Source organism: Python bivittatus, unplaced genomic scaffold (genome assembly GCF_059951505.1).
Source record: "Python bivittatus isolate LINGU-HERP-01145 unplaced genomic scaffold, Pbiv_v1 ctg000350_np1212, whole genome shotgun sequence".
Lineage (NCBI taxonomy): Eukaryota > Metazoa > Chordata > Lepidosauria > Squamata > Pythonidae > Python > Python bivittatus.
In genome coordinates, this window is record NW_028277074.1 from 34,887,519 (window position 1) to 34,908,631 (window position 21,113).

Below are 21,113 nucleotides of genomic sequence, written 5' to 3' on the forward strand. Positions count from 1 at the left end.
GTTATTGGAGATATTCTGCAAAATTCTCAGAAGCCAATTTAGATAGAGAGCATTTTCAGCTATCAGTATAAACGGTGAGGACAAGTGTACTGCTGTGACACTCCGTGACTAGTATCAACTTTCAAATGTTTCATTTCAGGATTACATAGTATTTCATATACAGTAGTTATTTCAAATTTGCTTTCAGGTCTTAATCGCTCCTCTCCAAATACTGGGAAATAATTATCCAGCAGGCAGAAATAGACATCCAAGAAGACAATATGGACAAAAGAGTTAAGTGAATTTCCCCTTGAGATCTTTTTCTCCATCCATATCAAGTATTCCTTCACTGCACTGTTACATTCAGCAGTTTCACCACCAAAGTCAAATCTGCTGGGACATGTATTTTAATACCCAGTATGCCTTTTCTTCAAAGGTATCATTAAATGGTTTGTTCTTGCAGATACAGAAATGCTTATTTATCTTTGTATTGCAGTTATTATCTATTTGCTGATGTCTGTCAAAACAAGCAGCTAGTTCAATAGTGATAAAATGTACTTTAATTCATAGGAAGGAACCATAATCACATTATATACTTTTTTAACTTACTGAATTCATCTCATAAGATTAATGCTATAAACCTTATTTGAGCAAAATTTTCATGATCTCAGGTATTTTACTTGAAATCTCAGGTTCTCAGTGTAGCAATGAAAGACAAACCATCTATATTCAGTGTTGCCTCCAAACACTATTGTACTGAAATAACAAAAGAACCTGACAACTGAAAAATAATTGCAAACTTTTTTTTTTTGCTATCTTGCTTAGTCTAAGCAATAGCATTTTAAATGCTTCTTATAATAGAAAATTAAATCATTCTTTATTCCCTCTGTATATAATTTCCCTATTATATATCGTAACAGCTTAAAGAGCAGCATTTAATGTAATTTAAAAACAATTCTACCAAATCCTTCAACTTCTGTGTCTTCTAATAAACAAGCCATCTACAAACAAGGCATTCCCAGAAGTGAGCTAAAAACTTACTGATCTCCTGCTGTGAAATGCCTGCTGCTGGCATGGAGGCTGGAACATGGTTCCAACTAACTATGTCTCCAGATGGATGTGAGACATCGCTTTTGAGCTGTTCTGGAATGTCCTCTTGATCTAGAGAATAAGTATGAACAATACCTTCATTATTCTGCAATTATTCAAGCAAGGAAGTGGAATGGAACACAGTGTGGGAATGACTAGAGTTCAGAACGGCTAAGTATAAGCTATTAATTAATTGCTTCTCCTGGCCAATCCAACTCTTACCCCAAAAATGAAGAAACCTTAAATGGGCTAGAATGTTGTTTTAATCAGAATCATGGGACTGTCTGGCTTGGAAACTAGCTTTTACAGTGGATTTGTTAGCCAAGTAGGTGACACTACCAATTCAATGTAGACTTGCTTTGTTTAAAATGAGCCAGAATAAATATAAAAACAAAAAGTTTGTATTACTTCCTATTTCTTGTTTTATGTGGTAGTTGGTGTGTCAGGTTTCTCTGTTTCAACTACAGTGCATCCTCACTGTCAGCATGTATGTTATTGTTACAGGAGGTATGATAATGTAGCAGCCTCTTATTCTGACCTATAGGCTCAAATCCTGAGCCAAGTCTGAGGTATATCCATCATACACAGTATCACATCCATTAACATACTACAGGTTTTATAATCTTTGGACAAATCTCTATTTAAATTCTACCACCGTACCAAAAATGTGCACTTTGCGTATGTACCTGTTCTTTTACTTTTGTGAATTTAAATTCCTTCAAAACTGCATTTAATTAGTGTTATCTATATAGCTCTTTTTCTTTGTTCCTTGCTCTTTCTTAACTCAAATCCTGTCTTCCCTTTTCAAATAATTTCCTTATTGTAGGCTGTATTTTATAATTTTTCAGACTCATGCTTCTGTTCTTTCATTCCCAGATTCTGACAATCATCATCTCTGCTAAGTCACTCAATATAATCCTTGTGTTTCTCACAACACTTTTCTGACCTTGCTTTAAGCTTTCAATAACACTCTGTGACAGGTCCACAAACTTTACTTAGTTCCTAGGGTATCAGTTAACAACATCACTAACACGACATACCTGTTAGGCCAGGAAGGGGAACATGCTTCTCATATATAACAGTAATGCTTTTCTGAGCATTACAGATGTCATACATGGTATTACTTCTCAAGCAATAGTAACCTGTAGGCTCTTTTTATATAATATTAGTCATTAAGGAGGCAGAATATGCATCTTCCAATTAAAAGGAATTAAAATGCAATATACAGTATGTTTTCATTTATCTAAGAGAAAGTTCAAATATTACAAAAAGCCAAGAAAACTATCAAATCTTTACACCCATAAGTATGGACGCTTGCTCTCAGGATTAAAAGTCTTACATTGTTCCATATAGAGGAGAAACTTACAGTCATTAACTGAATTGTGGTTTCCAAGGTCTTCATCCAAAACCTTTACAGGATTTGCAGTGCTGCTAATGTTCTGATGGTTCTCTAGTTCTTGATATAGACTAAAATAAAAAAAAATTCTTAAAATGTAATTTAAGAAAACTATAGACTGCAAAGCTAGTGGCCTATAGCCAAAACCACAAAGAAAACTGATATAAAAGAAATATATGGCAATGTGAATTACTATTACTTCAAGCAGATGTAATCATTTTTAAGTGGTATTGTTTTGCCCTGATTTAGTAATGCCTTAACAGAACAGTCTCATCTATCCAATGCAATGGGAATTACCAGAAGATGAATTACTAAGTCCAAACTATCTCTAAGGACAGTTACAGTAAGTGAACCAAATGAAGCTGGTAAGGGATAGCCTGTTATCTTTTACCAACTCTGAATAAGAAAGACAGATCATGGAGAACCTCAAGTTATGGCCAGAGAAAATTAGGCGTATCTCCATATTTTTGAGAAGAATGTATATAGGAGTTGGGAGCAGTTGCCAGTAAACGCGAAAAACCATGCGCGCCCAAAAAGGGCGCGAAGCAACGGAAACCCCGCCTCCAGCGCTCGCCAGCTGGGCTCTGCTCTAGGAAGGAGGCTCTGGCAAACCACTTCCGAAAAACAATTGCCTTGAAAACTGCAAGGACTCGTCCAAGCAGTCACTGCAGGGTCAGCAATGATTGAGCGCAGACCAAAAAAAATACAACTATAGTGATTATCATTATTAAATGCTTCAGCTAAGTGAAGTTCCTGAAATAACCTTTGATTAAGAGTACAGGTAGTCCCCAGGTTAAGAATGCCCACTTTAAGGATGACCCATAGTTAAGAAAAGATCCTTCTGTAGCAAAGGTCGAGTTAAATATACAATGATTTGAGTTAAATACATAATGGTTCGAGTTCATTACACAATACTACTTATACAGTACTATATAATAATACTGTTCTGGCTTGCATAGAAATTCAACTTAAGGGCAGGCCTGGGAACAGACCTGATTCTTAAACTGAAAATGACCTGTAACTCAAAACCAGGTATCATTCAGTTAAATTTTCTAAAAAATTACCTTAACTGTTGTTTGTTGGGGACTGGGGATGAGCAAGCTGAATCAGGAGATGAACAGTTTCCTATTCTTAGAATAGGAGACAGAGGGTGATTACCATTTTCAAGAGGAACTGCAAGAGATGAGCCAATGGTATCTACAAAGAGAAGTCAAATGTTTATTCTCATGCAATAGTCTTAATCAGACACCATACCTGACATATCACCTGAATGATACTCATACTTTAATGTCTAAACAGTCCTAGGCAAACAAGAAGTATAATTTCAAAATATTCAAAATGTAATACTGGAAAATATTGTGATTTTTTAAATTATTCTTGAATTTACTAAAATAAATAATTCAGAACAAATGAGTTGAATAATTTATATTAAGGGAATGCATTTTATGTGAAAAACTTCTATATGCATTCTAAATGAAACATCCTTTGGACAAGAGGAAAAAAATGTGGAATCACTAGAACTGATACCACATTGTTCACCGTGCTAAACAGAGAAGCAAAATAGCTCCACAGATAATGCACACAACCTACCATGGCTGGAAAACTGCAGAATAATTTAAAATGACCACACATGCAGACATTATAGGTTCTTGAATGCATGGCATTTTGAGACAAGATTGGCACACTATACACTAGCTGGGAGAAAACATTTAATTGTGAGACAAGACAAGACAGTAATTTATTTGTATCACTGCCTTAATTTCAACTTTAGCTCCATGTATCTACTAACCAATAGGAGAGTGCTGTATTAAAATTGAAATACTATATATAGCGATTATGTGAAGACAAACATTTTCCCACGCTGGAGGCAGTCTGTTGAAACAGTGCTCCCATTCCAGCAGGGTAGAAATTGGAAAGGATCTATGAAAGGGAGTAATGAATTATGGCACCAAACTTTGATACCAATAACTCTTGCAACTCACACCAAAGCAACAAAGTTTCATAATTAATATCAAAGTGCATACCTTCATTAAACAGATTTTTACTGATGTTTCGCCTTGCTTTGGACACAGGAGTAGAAGAGAGACGCCTGGAAGGAGTTTTTTTTGTGGTGGCACTCAAATGAACTTTCAAATGATTTCCATCTCCTGGTGCCCAGGTACAGCTTTTACTTTTTTGAAAGTGAAGGGAACGTTCCTGGGACAACAAATTCTCCTGTGTAGATCTCTTTCTTTGCTGAGATGCTAGAATACAATTACTTGGTGATTGGAAAGATGATGGGGTCTTTATTGGGCCAACTGCTCGTTGAGTGACTTTGTGCTGGTAATTCCTGTAGGCCTCTTCCAAGTACTCAGCTTCTCTTTCCAGTTCTTTTATCCTAGCTTTTGTAGTAGCTACAAATTCTAAGTCAGAATCTGGCGACATGCTAAATTTTAGGATGTGATTATGATGACTGGGACTTGCAGTATTTCCCATTCCAATACTGGTCATAGGCTGAGTTTTCAAGAATGCACGATCTATATAAATATCGTGTGGAACGATCTTATCTTCAATCAAGTCAATGACGGAACGATCAACCAGAGAAGGCTTAGGATTCCGATATACTTCATTTTCTAGTGCTAGATAATTAAGAATTTCATACAGAAATAAAAACATTTTAAGGAAAGTTGTAAGTGTGAATGTTGATTTGGTCATATGATTAACATGTAAAAGTAAACTCTGCATTTGAAACCTACCTTAATATTTTTATATATTTCTCCAACACCCAAATCCAAATAGCAAAATTACTGCAAGCCAAGTTAATGAGACAAAATCAAGAAAAAATTCTAAATAAAGCTGAAATTATCATGGTCATGGAACAAGACATGAAACTGGATGCAATGTGTTCCTTTCACAGACAGAGGCTGATTCTACTCGCAGTGAGGGAAGCTCCCTCATATCCTAGTCAATACCTGAGGATCCCTTGACCCTTGGGTTTATCCGCTTAGAGCTAACATGTGAAGGGGCTGCAGTGGGAAGAAAGACTCGAAAACCCTGTTTGCAGAACTCTCCCCACAGCTATTAGGATCCATTCTGGGTTCTCTAAGAATCAATACTAAATCCCTAAGATTGAATGAAAGCAAATTTAGCATTCAGCAATGTTATCTGGCAGATTGTGCCCTTAGGGCACAAAAAATAAAAAAGCATACCAATAAGCTTTTAACATACCATCTGCCCCTTTTTCCTCAAAGTTCTGTTTGCCTTAGACTTTTGCAAAGAGAGATGCAGGCCTGAATTCTCATTTGTGCAAGCTTATGCACAGAAAAATATGAGAATATATACTCCCAACACCTACCCAGCTCTGCTTCAGACACTACTCTGCAATGTGGGCACAAATGATTACAGCTGGAGGGAACAGGGTTTTTGTTGCATCCTTTCATTTCCGTGTTGGACAGATCAACAACAATCAAATGAAGAAGTAAATTGCAAGCTGAAGTTTTGGAAACTAGAGGGAAATTTTGAATTATTTTAAAATTAATTTTTGGAAACAAGGAAGCAATCAAAAATTTCTATTTAAAAGATCTTTTATACAAATTACTACTAGCCAAAATTATTTCCCTATGTTTGTTAACGTGGTATTGTTCTCCGCAATAAATAAATATATCCAAGAAACAATACTTTATTTTAAAAAGGAAACCATTATGTACATAACATTTCAAGAATTTTATTTCCTTGCTGTTTAGTTAATAAGATGCAACTAAAATAATCTACATGTTTAAATTACATTGTTCCAAATCTTGATCCTATATAAAATGAAGCAAAAAGAGGCAAAAAGAGGAGAGAAATCAGAATTTTCAAACCTGTCTGTGTCTGCTTCCATTGTAACTTCAATTCTTCTATCTGTACATTTAACTTCCTTATGGTATTTTCATATTCTGACAACTGGGACTTTAACTGTACACAGTGATCCATCTGAAAACATTACAAAGGAAAATTGGCTAAAAAATACAAAGGAGTTATTAATACAAGTAAGAATTATAACAATTCACAGATTACTAGAAGCTATATTAATACTTATATTGTTATTTTGTTCTACTGAACTTCTCTGACAGAAATCTATTCAAAGACTATTGTAAGCATCTATAAAACTGAAGAACTTACCTCTTTTTGTAACTGTTTTTCCAAGAGCTGTTTATGAGTTTCGGACTCCTCACGTTCAAGCCTTCTTGCATGTTCTATTCTTTTTAATTCTGCTTGAAGGACCACAAAGTCAGATGATGGACCATTCAGCTCTGTAAGTTTAGTAGACTGAAAATTATTTTTTTTAAAAAAAATCAAATCTTGCTTGCAATCTGAAATACTGTATCCAAGAAAATATATTCTGTCATGTACAGCAGAACATCCAACTTCATTTTTAGTGCTTTATAATATATGGCTAAATTCTTTCTCAGTATCCATAAAAAATTAATAAAAGGTGGGCAAGGCTCCAATCACAAAAATGATAGTAGTGGTATTTATTTATTGACCAATCACATATAACATATACAAATACAACAAAAACAATACATACAAAAATTAAAACAAACAGTAAAATAAAAAATAAAATAGCAGAACCACTGAAGGGAACAGGAAAATTACACTGACCTGATAATTAAACCTGTAACAGTAGCATAATAAGCAGTCTGGACAGTTTTAAATATTTGGCAGATAACTAGATAAAACCAGAGTAGGTACTTCCATGGCTGCTAAGTAAAATTTGCCTAAGAAACATGTAACATTGTCTGACAAACTAACAGGAAGAATGAGATATATACCTCATCTTCTCTGCCTGTACAGTTTTATCACAGTAATTTCGGCTTGAAGAAATTATGATTCAAAAAGATAACACTAGATTCAGTCTTGCCACTACTGCAGAAATATAATAAAGAAAAATAAGTTGCTTCTTTAGCAAAAACTCTGGATATTCTCTTCAGCCTCCTAAAGATGCAAGAATGAAACCATTTTTAATTGTTTTAGGAGCAAAAAAAGCAGTCATTTCCCACCCTTCTTAAGGGTGAAATAAAATGGTTGTGTGTCCAACTTTTCCCAGAGTTTAGAGTACTACATCTCTATCCAATTAAGTGCCAGTGACAGTTGCACAAAAGCACATTTTCTTACACAGGGGTTCTCAAAGTACGGCCCACGGGCCCGATTCGGCCCGCCAGGGTCATTTATCTGGCCCGCCAGCCTGATTGGCCGTCCGCCCACCTGATTGGCCGCTGCTGCTGTCTCAGAAGCAGAAGTGTCGGGGCTGTGTCAGGAGCTGCAGGCGATGCACGAGGAGGGAGAATGCAGAGCCGGACTATTCTACATGACAGGTATGCCAGGTCCGGCGGCTCTCCTCCTCTCCTCATACTCCGCAGGAGGAATCCTCTGTGCAGGGTGATCAGTGGGGTCCAAGGCACCCTATTACTTTCTCCATTTGGGATACCCCTCAAGTAGGAGAATGGCCACTGGCACTGACCAATAATGCAGGGGGCAGGGGGGATGGGATGGGGGGAGGATATGTTTATGTTGGTTAAAATTGTTCTTTATTTTAATTATTGTATTGTTTTCTTGGTGTTTTTTTGTACTACAAATAAAATATGTGCAGTGTGCATAGGAATTCGTTCATGTTTGTTTCAAACTATGGTCCGGCCCCCCAACATTCTGAGGGACCATGAACTGGCCCCGTTTAAAAAGTTTGAGGAACCCCACTCTTACAGAACAATGCTAACTGCACTTCAGTTACAGGTTGTCCTCAACTTATGATCATTTGTTTAATGACCATTCAAAGTTACAACAGCACCGAAAAAAGTGACTTACGACTGGTCCTCGCACTTATGACCACTGCAGCATCCCTACAGTCACATGATCAAAATTTGGGCACTTGGCAGCTGGCATGTATTTACAATGTTGTAGAATCTCAGGGTCATGTGATCACCATTTGTGACCTTCCCAGGGGGCTTCCAATAAGCAACATCAATGAGGAAAGCCAGATTCCCTTAACGACTGCAGCAAAAATGTTGTAAAATTGGGCACAACTCACTTAATGACTGCACTGCTTAGCAATGGAAGTTCCAGTCCCAATTGTGGTCATAAGTCAAGGACTACCTGTGTAATGGCTCTGTATTTTTGCAATTACTTCCTGAAACACTATAAAAACATCAACACTTACTTAGGACAGAAGTACAACAGGAAAGAAAACAAGTATCACATCCAAGGTAAGAATTCTATCACAAATGGTACAAAAATATAGTATCTGTGTAAATCCTTCCCAATAAAATATAAAATAGTGTATTAGATTCACACTAACTCTCTTGGAGTCGTAGGTTTTCATTGTGTGCTTCCTCCAACTGCTGTTCAAGTAGCTTATTCTGTACTTGATACTCTATTTTCTCCTCTTTTAATGTAGGATAATCTGAAACTTCTTTCAGTTTTTCCGTCAACAACTGATTCTGTTTGCTCAGTAATAAAACTTGAGTCTTAACTGAATCGATTTCCAACTAGAAATAAATAGCAAGTTATAAATAAAGTTATCAGACCTGTTCAGTGATTTACAGATTATCCATTTAGCATGTTCATTTCTGAACAAGGTAAAACATCTATATTTAAATTTCAATTACCTCACGTTCTTTTGCACGCAATACAGCTTGGTTGAATTCTTGCTTTTTTGAATTAAGCGAAATGGTCTCTTCATGCAAAAGCATAGCCTTTTCTAGTCAAAAACACAAAAACTGTTACATTAAACCCATTTTGAAAATATCCACAACACCAAAGTTATTTGGCTTTTTTTTTTTTACTAGTTTACCTTTTTGTTCTCTCTCATTTTCAGCAATCTTTTTCGTCCTGGTTATATATTCTTCTTTTAATTCAAGTTGATACCTAGAAATAAAACGATAACATACTGCCAACTGATTAAAGACTTAATTTGTGATGCTAAAGCCTACTTTTTTAAAAAAAAAATGCCTTTAAGTCAGTCTTGACTCCTGGTGACTACCTGGTCTAGTCCTTATTTGTTGGTTTTCTTTTCAAAAGATCAGAAAGTTCAAGAATGCAAGTTTGCCAACTTTCTCTTCCAATGTAAACTGAATAAGAGTGGATGCTATTTGGAAAGAAAATCAACAACTAGGGCATACAGTACATCAAAAGCCAACATACACCTATCGCTATCTAAATAAAAGTTCCAACCATCACCCCCAGCAAAAGAGAAGCACCATCAAAACTCTTACTGACCAAGCCAGCATTGTCAGCTTTATTTATTTGTGGCTTCTACTACTAAAGGATTATAATAGCTTCACTGTAAAGAAGGAGAATATATCGATTAAGTCTATCAAGGCTTAAACATGTTTAATACAGCTTCTTCATACAGTCTTCTTCCGTTCAGTCAGGCTTTTTAAACAAACTCATATTGTCCAGATTTAATTGTGTTAAATTCTGTTTCAAATTTGGATTTCAAGCAAGTTTTGTTTTCTGATACTGTATTTATGCCTTTGTATTTATTCTATTTGAGTTACATTTCAATTATTTTTTATATTTATTTATTGAAATAAAAATGCATTGCCCTCAAAACTCAGGGAAACTTAGTTTTTCATAAATATGCCTAAAATTGCACATTCAGTTTTTTGCATCAAACTGGATATGGAGAAAAGAAGTCAGTATGTCTATATATTCTTAACAGCAGCATATTCTTTTAATCATAGCACCAGCAAGTAAACAAGGTGACAAGTCGAAAAATTTGAAAAATCTACCAACAAATTAAAATCAATATCCTTCAAACAGCGCCTATCTTCAGATCAACATGCTGAGCATGTTGCATCAAATACTTGCTCTCTTGATTGGAGAAGAGTCAAGAATACCAAAAGCCCTACTTCCCACTCCTCTTCCACCTCACTGACAAATACAGTCAGGCCCAGAAATATTGGAACAAGGATAACTGTTTTGGCATTTGGCCTCTGTATACCACCACACTGAAGTTGAAAGGAAACACACCCAGATGGGAGCGAAGTCAGGACTTTCAGCTGTAATTCAAGGGGTTTGACAAAAGTGGGGCACTAACCATTCAGGAAGTACAGCCAGTGGCATACACACACACCCATCGTTGGTGACTCATAAGTAATGGAATGAATGGCTGACAAGCAGCTGCATGGCCAGGTGTGGCCTGTTTCCTGGGTACCCCATGGCCAATCAAGCAGATAAAAGGCCTGGAGGTAGTTCTGAGTGTTACATTTGCATTTGGTAGCTGTTCACTGGAACTCTCAACATGAAGTCCAAAGAGGTGTCCATGAGAGTGAAGAAGGCCATTATTAGGCTGGGAAAAAATAAACCCACCAGAGAGACAGCAAAAACATTGGGAGTGGCCAATACAACAGTATTGGAACATCCTGAAAGAATTAACTGGCAAGCTCAGCAACAGCAAAAGGTCTGGAAGACCACGGAAGACAACTAAAGTGGATGACCACAGAATTCTGCTGATAGTGAAGAGGAACCCTTTCACAACATCTAGCCAGGTCAAGAACGCTCTTGAGGAGGTAGGCATGTCATTGTCAACATCTACAGTCAAAAGACGGCTTAATGAATGTAAATACAGAGGCTTCACAACAAGGTGCAAACCACTGGTAATGCTCAAGAACAGAAAGGCCAGATTAGACTTTGCCAGCAAACACCTAAAAAAGCCTGCCCAGTTCTGGAATAAGATTCTTTGGACTGATGAAACCAAGATAAACTTGCACTAGAATGATGGGAAGAGACAAGTATGGAGAAGGAAAGGAACAGATCATGATCCAAAGCATACCACATCATCTGTCAAACATGGCAGTGTTATGGCATGGGCATATATGGCTGCCAATGGAACTGGGTCACTGGTGTTTATTGATGACCTGACTGCTGATAAAAGCAGCAAGATGAATTCTGAAGTGTATAGGGCTATACTTTATCCTCAGAATCAGCCAAATGCTGCCAAACTGGTAGGATGCCACTTCATGTTTCAGATGGAGAATGACCCAAAACATACAGCAAAAGCTACCCAAGAATTTCTCAAGGCAAAGAAGTGGGATGTTCTTCAATGGCCAAGTCAGTCACCTGATCTCAACCCAATAGATCATGCTTTTCACTTACTGAAGACAAGACTGAAGGCAGAAAGACCCACAAACAAGCAGCAGCTGAAGGCAGCTCTAGTAAAGGCCTGGCAAAGCATCTCGAGGGAGGAAACTCACCAATTGGTTATGTCCATGGGTTCCAGACTTCAGGTAGTCATTGACTGCAAAGGATTTTCATCCAGGTATTAAAGGTGATCCTTATGTTTGTAATGATGTTGGTTTGTTCCATTACTTATAAGCCACCAACAATGGGTGTGTGTGTATGCCACTGGCTGTAATTCCTGAATGGTTAGTGCCCCACTTTTGTCAAACCCCTTGAATTACAGCTGAAAGTCCTGACTTCGCTCCCATCTGGGTGTGTTTCCTTTCAACTTCAGTGTGGTGATGTACAGAGGCCAAATGTCAAAAGAGTTATCCTTGGCCCAATATTTCTGGTCCTGACTGTATCTTCCTAACATACAAATATAATCCAACAATTTTTCACTTCTTGATGAGGTGTTTTGTTCTCTACACCAGTAGTCCTCTTGATGAGCGGGAATGTTTTTCTATAAAGGTAGTCCTTGCTTAACAACCCTAATTGGGACCAAAATTTCCATCACTTAATGACGTGGTTATTAGGTGAAACATCACGTGACCACACCACTTAGTGATAGCAGTTTCAGTAATCCCAGTTGTGGTTGTTAGGTCAGGACCATGCTGTTGTTAGGCGAGGACCTCACACTTCTCCTGTCCTGCCTTGCTCACCTCCGCTTCAACTCTCCCCACCCGCCTATCTCCACCCACATCTCTGCCCTTTTGGCCACCCTGCTCTCTGCCAACCCCGCTGCCCATGCACTCTACCCTGTACCCTGCTGCCCTGCCACCCCCAGCTGTCTTCACCATCTTCTTCCTCCTGTTGATGAGGTGTGCCCACCTTGGCCCTTCACACCTCGTGAAGAGCCAGGCCAGGTGCATCTTGCAAGCAGCAGGAGGAAGAAAACAGTGAACATCAACTGGGGTCAGCTGGGATGACAGGGGCAGTGGAGTGCAGGGCAGCCAAAAGGGCAGAGATTGGGGGCAGATAGTGGGTGGGGGGAGTTGAAGCACAATCTGTGGTCATAAATGTGAGCAGGCTGCCAAGCACCTGAATTCTGATTATGTGACTGCAGGGGTGCTGCAATGACCATAACCTTGAGAATTGTTCGTAAATGCCATTCGTTCAGTGCTGTCTTAACTTCAAACGGTTGCTGAATGAATGGTCATTAAGTGAGGACTACCTGTATAAATGTTCATACAATCTCTAAAGACCACAGCAAATGTATTACTTTAGCAGCTCATTCTTCAACTTCTGGTCATATGTCTCCTCAGTGTTCTTCACAGCAATCTCCCGCCGATGAAGTGCATCTTCAACAGTTTTATTCTTTGATTCTTGAAGCTTTTGAGCTCTAGGAAAACAGAAGTAAATGTTTGGTAAGCTTCCAAAATTAGTGTGCTCAGGCCTCACAGAAAGGAGGAAAGGAAAGGGACAGGGACCTATTTTTCTTGGTCCATCCACTTCCACCAATCTTCTCTGTTGTGCCAATATAACACTAGAAGGACCAGCTCTAGCATCCATTTCCAAATACTTTCATTGCTGTCTCTGCATAGTGGGGAAGGAAGTATCATTCACCCTCTCCTACCAAAAAATTCTGCCATAACGTAATGTTCTCTTAAAGAAAAACTTATGGTATTTATTAAGGCTTCTCAAATAACTTCCTGCCTATTTGGACAATGACCCAGATAATAAATGGTAGAATTTATTGCTCCAAGCAGCCTGCCCATATCCTCAAGTGCCAAAAATTGAATATGATTCAGTTTAACTTTAGCATGTTCTCTAATCCAGGTAGTAGATTAGATTAAAAATTAAATATAAAGAAGACAAAACTAATGAGAACAACCAGCCTTAGAATTGGCAATGAAGCTATCAAAGTGGTAGATAGCTTTTGCCTTTTAGGATCATCAACAGTACAGGAACAAGCAGTCAAGAAATATGCCGCAGATTAGCACTTGGTACAGCAGCCATGAAAGGTCTTGGAAAAGATATTCAAATGCCATGATACGTCTATCAGAATCATGCAAGCCATTGTATTCCCTGTGATACTCTATGGAAGCAAAAGTTGTACTTTAAAGCAGGGTAGGAAGATTACAGGTAGTCTTCGACTTACAACGGCATCGGGACTGGAATTTCTGTTGCTAAGCAATGCAGTCATATTATCCATATCCCCCATTCCCACATGTCAAAACATACAGCATGCAAAAGTTTAACAGTGCTGTCAGTTTGTATGTTTCAATGAATCTCTAAATGAACAGAAGCTGACACAACCTCTATATGGTACAAAGTTAAAGAAAAATATTCCTGCAAATTCGAATGCATACTATTTATGTGCAGTTCTTTACAGAGTAAAAAAAAAAAGTATGCAAGTCTTGTTCAAACATTTATCAGCTTCCTCTGATTCTGATTGCCAGAACATTCTGGCAATTAGAATGTTCCCAATTTACAATAAATCCTTGATTTAGACTTAATGGGGAAGGGGTATGGTGCCCATTAAAACCAATATCCATTAAATAGAGGTAGAATTTTTGGAGCCCCAAATTACATTCATAAATGAACAAAAAGAGGGGAAAAAAAGAAAATTGTGTACAGGCAAGGAGCGAGGAGCAGTGTGAGCCACAATCATTTGAGCCCTTGTGGGGTAACTGAGGGCAAATAAGCATGATATGCCAGAGATAAGCCACATTCAAGAGATAATGTGGAGGTGTTATACACACTCCCATGTTTGGCTCATGGTCAATCACTTACACACTCACAGCTATTGAGTCACATGGATTTTTAAGCCCCCTTGCTTTCCACCTGAGTATTCCAGATGGATGCGGCTAGAGCAGGCAAAACACGCAATCCTGGTCAACAGCCAGGAAATAATTAGGGACACACACAGATCACAATGAGGGACATCAGGTTCTTTGGAATACACAGGAGACCTAGTGAATTTAAAGTTGCAGCAGAACTTTACAAACTTTACAAATTAGAATGCATGTTTTCTTTTTGTCACATGCACATACACTCATCCCCCACTTAGCCATGTCCTTCTCAACTAGGCTAACAGGCACTAGCTAGCAGGAAGGAAGCCAATCTAAACAAGGAGTGGGCAGGCTTCAGGACCCCTTTTATCCCCAAAAGTTCTTGCTTTGTTGATTGATGGGATTGGGGGGTTTTCCATGTGCTCAGGCCCAGCTTCCTCTGCCTGGTCCAGGTGACATTTTTCCTTGTTTCTTTCAGAACTTCTTTCCTTCTTAGCTAGCTCCCCAAGGGATTTTTTAGGCAAGATTCCTGGCTTTTGTCCTCTCTCGCCTACCTGCCTGCTTCATCTTTAGTTATGGCAGCTTCAGCCTAGTCTCACAGAGGCTGAGGTTCAGAAATCTGGGAGCACCAAAACCAGAACAGTTGCTCATTCTACCAACTGGGATGATTCGGAAGCCAGAGAAATATCTAAAGGCAGTGAATGGCACAAGCAAGGAGTGAACTATCAACCAGAATAACCTCAGAAACCAACAGATTTTGTCCATTAATTCCAAAGTCTGTGAACCAAGGTCTCTCAAAACAAGGATTTAATGTACATATTTTCTGTGGAGTGAAATAAGAGGAAGGTGAAATTCACTTACAAAATGGTATGAATTAGTTTTTGATTGCAGGATAAATAGCAATTACATTGATTTAAATACAAGGTTAAAGCAGGACATTCTTCTAAGCATAGTATATGAATGTAAAATAACATTAAATGAATTGCTGTTGGCATCTGTGACTGAACACTTCATGACAAACATGATTTTTCAAACCTTTCTAATGTGTGACTCAGATATAATTAGCAGGAACATACAATAACAGAATGAGTATCTTCTAAAAATGTAACAGAGTATTTATAATAATATAATTTCATTTGTTTACCCTTTCAATTTAAAACAATCATTTGAACAACAATAAAAATATGGTTGTTGAAAATAAATATGCTAGATCCAGGCCTTTCTAAAAGCATTTGGGGAAATGAAAGAGGGTTGATTGCTCCCTAATATGTCCCTGGGAAAACTGAAACGTATGCAATATTTAACACTGTTTCAATAGTACTTATTGCTTATAATATGTTTTTATATAAAAGCAGTAGTTTAGTCAGAGAATAATGAGAAATTTAATGCTCAATTTTCTTTACATGTTTTTAGTGTTTGTTAGAAATTCAAGTTACATCCAATGTAGCATTTCTTCATTCTTGCCTGTTCAGAGGAAGCAAGCAGTCAAAAATCTAACACTGTATACAGAAAAAGAAATCCAGTAATAATACACAGAAATACTACATATTCTAATAGATACCTAAACAGATACAGAAACAGTGATTTGCAGAAAAAGGTGAGGGAGAGGAATCAAGATTCAGAATACATATTTAGTCTGAGGAAGAGCCATTTAATCAATCTCATTTTCTGAATCAAAAATATTATCAGCAGTTTCTACTTATACTTTTCATGGACTTCTGAAATGGAAGGTTGCCTATATTGAGATAAGAATTTCCATTCTTTCACAGATTAGTTGATTTCTTGACTTAGTGCATTTCTAAATACAGACCAACTTCTTTCATGTCTTCTCCTTTTTATGTACAATATAAAATGAAGGTTTAAACATGTTAAAAACATATAATCCAGGAAAAAAAATTCCCATGTTAGGGAGGAATGGTTATATAGCATACAGTGGTTCCTCAGCTGCCTTTCCAGGACCTTAGGATTGTTTGCTTAATGAAATGAATCATACTTTTTTTGCTGTGGCATTTAGAAAATTAAGACAGGAATGGCTTTAGAAAACAAATAGTTCCATTAATTATTTTTAGAAACTCACATTTCAAAAGCTTCTATTCTCTTCTTCAGTTCTTCCTCTCGGCTTCTTACTGTTTCAATATCTTTCAGTAAGGTTTGTCTTTGCAGGTAAATTTCCTTTGCATCAATCTGTTAGAAAAAAGTTTGTGTGATATATCACTCAAAAACAAGAGTTTGAAAAAAATCAGGATGTGTTTATAACTAGCATTTTATTAGTAGCATATTGTTTAAAATATCAACTTCCATAAATTTCCTACTTCCTTGACTGGAAAACTAATGACTTAGCACAAGAAGATAAGTAAAATGCAGCTTAAGTGAGGACAGATCACTGAACATGAAGTAATGTTCTCCAAGCCACATAATGTTCAATGAACATGAAGTAATGAACTCCAAGCCACATAACAAAAAACTGCTTGTCACTAGGGACAAACAAAACATTTTGAGCTTGAAACAGATGTTTCAAGTAGTTTGAAACACGCATTTCACAATGTTTTGTTCAAGTGCAAAATGAAGTTGTTTTGCAATTTTCCTCTCTAAATGGGCTGAACTAGGCCTAGTGAGGTGATCTGGGGAGAGAAATCTAGAAAAAGGTAGCAGGCATTTTAAGGAACACTACTACACAAGGCATTGTGAAAGATTCATTCTGGAAATGACTATTCTCCCATCTATTGTAATACTGTCTAACTGTCTAGAAAGTAAGCCACTGCTGTTTTTGTAGAGATCCCTATACGAAAGTTGGACTTCAAAAGTAAGAATTGTATATGAATAGTCTTCAAAAGAAAACCATGTGAAATGGAGTTTTTTCTTTTTTCAGTTCCTTAGCATCTCACAGAACCCCAAATTCTTGAGGTACCCTAGGTTTTGTGGAACACTGAAAAACTTCTCTTGAAATGCAGTCAATACAAAGCATCTTGATGGAACATTCCAGATTGGATGTTTTGTTTCAAACTCAAAACAAAACACATTTCCCATTTCTTTCACAACTCTATTTATCAAATGCAGTTCATTAGCTGAATAAATTAATATGAGATATCTATATGTTTCCCAACACAAACTGAATATTAAAAGCCAACCCACATGACAAACCACAATGTGACATATCGCCACAATGAAATCTTCTTAGAAATCCTATTTTTGTTTTAAGTATCTGGTTCACTAGTAACCCTGTGTGATATCAAAAAGCCAGGCAAAATATATGCAATTACTTTCAGTAAGTTTCTCAAAGAACTCCTAATATTGGATAATCTGCCAAACCCTTGCATTGCAGAACATTGCAGAATTAATAACTATTTAGTTTTAGCTTTTAAAAAATTACCTCTTGCTGCTTATGAAGTCGCTCAATAGCATTTCTTTCTCGAGAGGTTAGAGCCTCTGATTTGGCTTGATGATCTTTTTGAAACTGTTTCCGAAGTTCTGAAATTTCTTTCTGGGATTGTGCCCTTTCATCCATTTTAATTTTGGCAATTTCAACATCCTTGAAGTGTTGTAACTATTACATTTATAATAAAATTGAAAACATTGAAAACAGATATGCCAGCCAGAAATTCAATAACCTACCTTTTCCTGTGCTTCAAGTATACTGTCCATCTTGCAATTTCTTTAAATTCCTTAATTACATTAACATTTATTCATTTGGTATTTTTTAAAACTTTGAGGAAAATTTGAAATAGCAGTATTACCCACATGTAGAATTTACCATAACTAAGCCATTTCTCTTAAAATGCATATGTTCAGAAAATACTGTTGGAACACTAAAGCAGTGGTTATGCTTCATTTACACCCAAAAATGGATCTACTTCCTCCTCATCTCTGTAATCTCTAACATTTCAGATACTGGGAAAGAAGAGTATGGAATGAAGACAGTCACAAGATAAAGACAACACAGAAGTTCTGGGATTTGAATGTCACTGGGCTGTGCTACATCCTACCAGTGTTTGAGGGCCATATTATAATAAGAATATATATAATCTGATTTCAGAATACATATATTCAGAACTCATTTTACCTTTTCCGGTAAGCAGGCAACAGGAAAAGAAGCATCAACACACTGCAGAGGAATCAGTTAATACCTCCCCTTGACGTATTACATCCTTAAGTCAAATTCTCTCCTGTGGCTTTTGGGGGAGAAAATATTTGGAGATCCAACTGTAGTTTTTCTGAGACCCTATCAGCTGTAGATGATACTATGGAACATAATCCAATTAGCTGCCTGTCCATGCTTTTTCATTTCAGCAATCATTGAAAGTATTATTTAAATCACATACTCTGTTATTAGAGAATGTTGGTCTCTCCTATAATAGAGAAACTCCTACTATCCATATCAATAGCAATGTCAATTTCAGCAAATATTGATCCTTTACTTTTCTTGCTTGGGTTTTATTTACCTTAAGGAAAATCCAATCATGAAAACAAGGAGCCAAACAGAAAACAACACCAGCATGCAATTTCATATAACTGTAACTGTCCCTTTTCAGCTGTTCTCACCTTTTGAGACATTTCTGCTTGCAGCTGCTGTTCTATGTCTCTTTTATATTCAGCAAATTTTACATGAAAAGACTCAGATAAATGACGCTGAGGATACATATCTGCAAACTGTTCATCGATTAGTTGGAGTTTCTCAGCTACAAAAACAAAATATATGAAATGTTCCATTACTGAGGTATAAAAGTCTTTAGTAAAAATATCAAAAGGTAAGGAAAAAATATCAAACCAAATCACTTTGGTATTTCTTGTTAAATTCACACAATGTAGTATATGTTGGCGGTCAAAAACAGAGTTTAAAATGCAGACAAAGATAGAAAACTGGCCTAAAGGGCAAATTATCAGCTGAGCAATGGAATACTTCAGAGAAACAGATTCCATGTTTTAGCCTACAATACTATGCATTTGGCAAGGAGAGTGGGGAGAATAATTTTGCTACTCATCCTATACTCAAAGGATATCACATACCTCTAAAAAAAACCATCTGCAAAGAAACACTAGTTTTAACATTAATCAAATACAGTGGAGTCCTTGGTGCTCTCTGAGCTTGGTTGTTTGCTTGTAGACATTTCCTTACCTGACTAGGTAACATCATCAATGCTAGCACTAGTCAGGTAATGAAATGTTTGCAAGCAAACAACCAAACTGTAACCAAACTGTAATGTATCTGTGTCTAACAAAAATAAGGCAAACAGAATTGAGGATTGGGATGTGCTTGTACATATTTTAACACTAAAATGTTTCAGAGGTTCTGGCACTCACCTAAAATCCAGCTAAAGAATATACACTCATTCATTAAGGCTACATAGATAATTTGCTGAGTTGCCTGAGGATAGGCCAATTATAGCACTAAACTTACCAAGAGATTCTTTATAAAGCGTTGAACTTGTCTGGGTTTCTATATTACAGGTCTCCTTACAGAGATTGTATTCTGCCAATTCTGTTAAAATCTGTACGAGAAAGCCTTAGAGAAGTACCATTAATAACACATCTATTTCTCATATGGGAAATGTCAAAAACAAATGCTATTCCATAACAGTAAAAGAGGGCCCATGAAAGTTCATGGAATCTAAAGGAAAAAAAATCTGACCTTCTAATACTGCAGTCATATCAGTTATCAAAAACTATCCCTTTTTTGCCCAATTCATCTCCTCAAAACTTTAGACTAAATGAACAGTGAAACCTTATATACTGAAGTGAATATGTCAAAGATACTACAATCATAAGTTAATTTTTCTAATGGCATTTTAATACATTTTTAAATATACTGAATGCTAATCATCCTTCTGCTTTAATTTTATACGAACTAGAAGGCTTGTTTTAAAGCAGGGACTGAGAAGGTTTCTGTGGTTGTGGGTGATATTTTTTTAAATCAATCTGCACAGTAGGCATGAACAAGATTTCTGTAATGAACAGGCTAGCATTTCCAAAATTGTATTTACTTAGGAAGTTTTTTATGACATCCATTCCCTTAGCATCTCTGAGCAGCTTGTAAGGACAAGTACATATCACTAAACAGTTTAAAATCAATCAATCAATCAATCAAAAGTCATACCTTTCATGCTGGTTTTTGTTGAATCTGAAATCTGTAAACAGAAATCCGTGTATTCAAAATAATGTCCATTATTAACAGTTGAATACATAACTTTTCTAAAAGTAAGATTCTTTTACCAGCATTTTGTAAAGGTCACTCGCTGGACTGATCCTAATTAGCCGGAGAAGATCTTGTATACTAAGCTCCTACAGAAAAAAAAAGATGTTCTTAACTATCAGCTACATATCTTAAATTGTACACAGCTGAGGACAATAAAATCAAAATGGCACGATTGGGATACTGGAAATGGGCAAAATGGGTTTCTTTCAGTACTGATTTTAAAACACTGAAGAGCCAGAACATAGAGTACCTCAACCATATCTTCAGATGCTAGTTTCCCTCTCTCCAGAAAGAAATGTCTAGTGCCATTTAACCTTTTTCATTGCCAGACAGGACACAACTCTTATCCCAGGCATTTCTATAGTTTTATACTCAATTTGATATTAGTGCCTAGTCAGCACTAGAAACTGGGTATTATATTTTCCTGGACTATTAATTCATTGCAGATTATTTTGTATTGTTTTAACATTATGCGTAAAATCTTTTAATGTTTTAACTATGCAATTCACCCAAAGAACTTTGGTTATTCGATAAAAATGTAAGAAAT

General features: G+C 36.8%; 1 protein-coding gene across 5 annotated transcripts in view; it reads right to left on the minus strand.

The window, feature by feature from the left end:
• OFD1 (OFD1 centriole and centriolar satellite protein) overlaps positions 1-21,113 on the minus strand; it is a 33,300-nt gene that overhangs the window by 8,081 nt on the left and 4,106 nt on the right. For 4 of the 5 annotated variants that reach the window (XM_015887854.3, XM_025165873.2, XM_025165874.2 and 1 more), the window contains 16 exons: positions 20,584-20,652; positions 20,468-20,498; positions 19,772-19,876; positions 18,916-19,052; positions 17,747-17,920; positions 16,454-16,560; positions 12,864-12,983; positions 9,273-9,346; positions 9,088-9,179; positions 8,778-8,967; positions 6,605-6,735; positions 6,304-6,415; positions 4,489-5,082; positions 3,529-3,661; positions 2,435-2,535; positions 1,021-1,140 (listed from right to left, as the gene is read on the minus strand). In XM_015887854.3, the coding sequence (XP_015743340.1) occupies positions 1,021-1,140; positions 2,435-2,535; positions 3,529-3,661; positions 4,489-5,082; positions 6,304-6,415; positions 6,605-6,735; positions 8,778-8,967; positions 9,088-9,179; positions 9,273-9,346; positions 12,864-12,983; positions 16,454-16,560; positions 17,747-17,920; positions 18,916-19,052; positions 19,772-19,876; positions 20,468-20,498; positions 20,584-20,652 (2,290 nt within the window). The remainder of the gene's footprint in view (positions 1-1,020; positions 1,141-2,434; positions 2,536-3,528; positions 3,662-4,488; positions 5,083-6,303; positions 6,416-6,604; positions 6,736-8,777; positions 8,968-9,087; positions 9,180-9,272; positions 9,347-12,863; positions 12,984-16,453; positions 16,561-17,746; positions 17,921-18,915; positions 19,053-19,771; positions 19,877-20,467; positions 20,499-20,583; positions 20,653-21,113) is intronic. The other variant, XM_025165875.2, reaches the window with a different exon arrangement.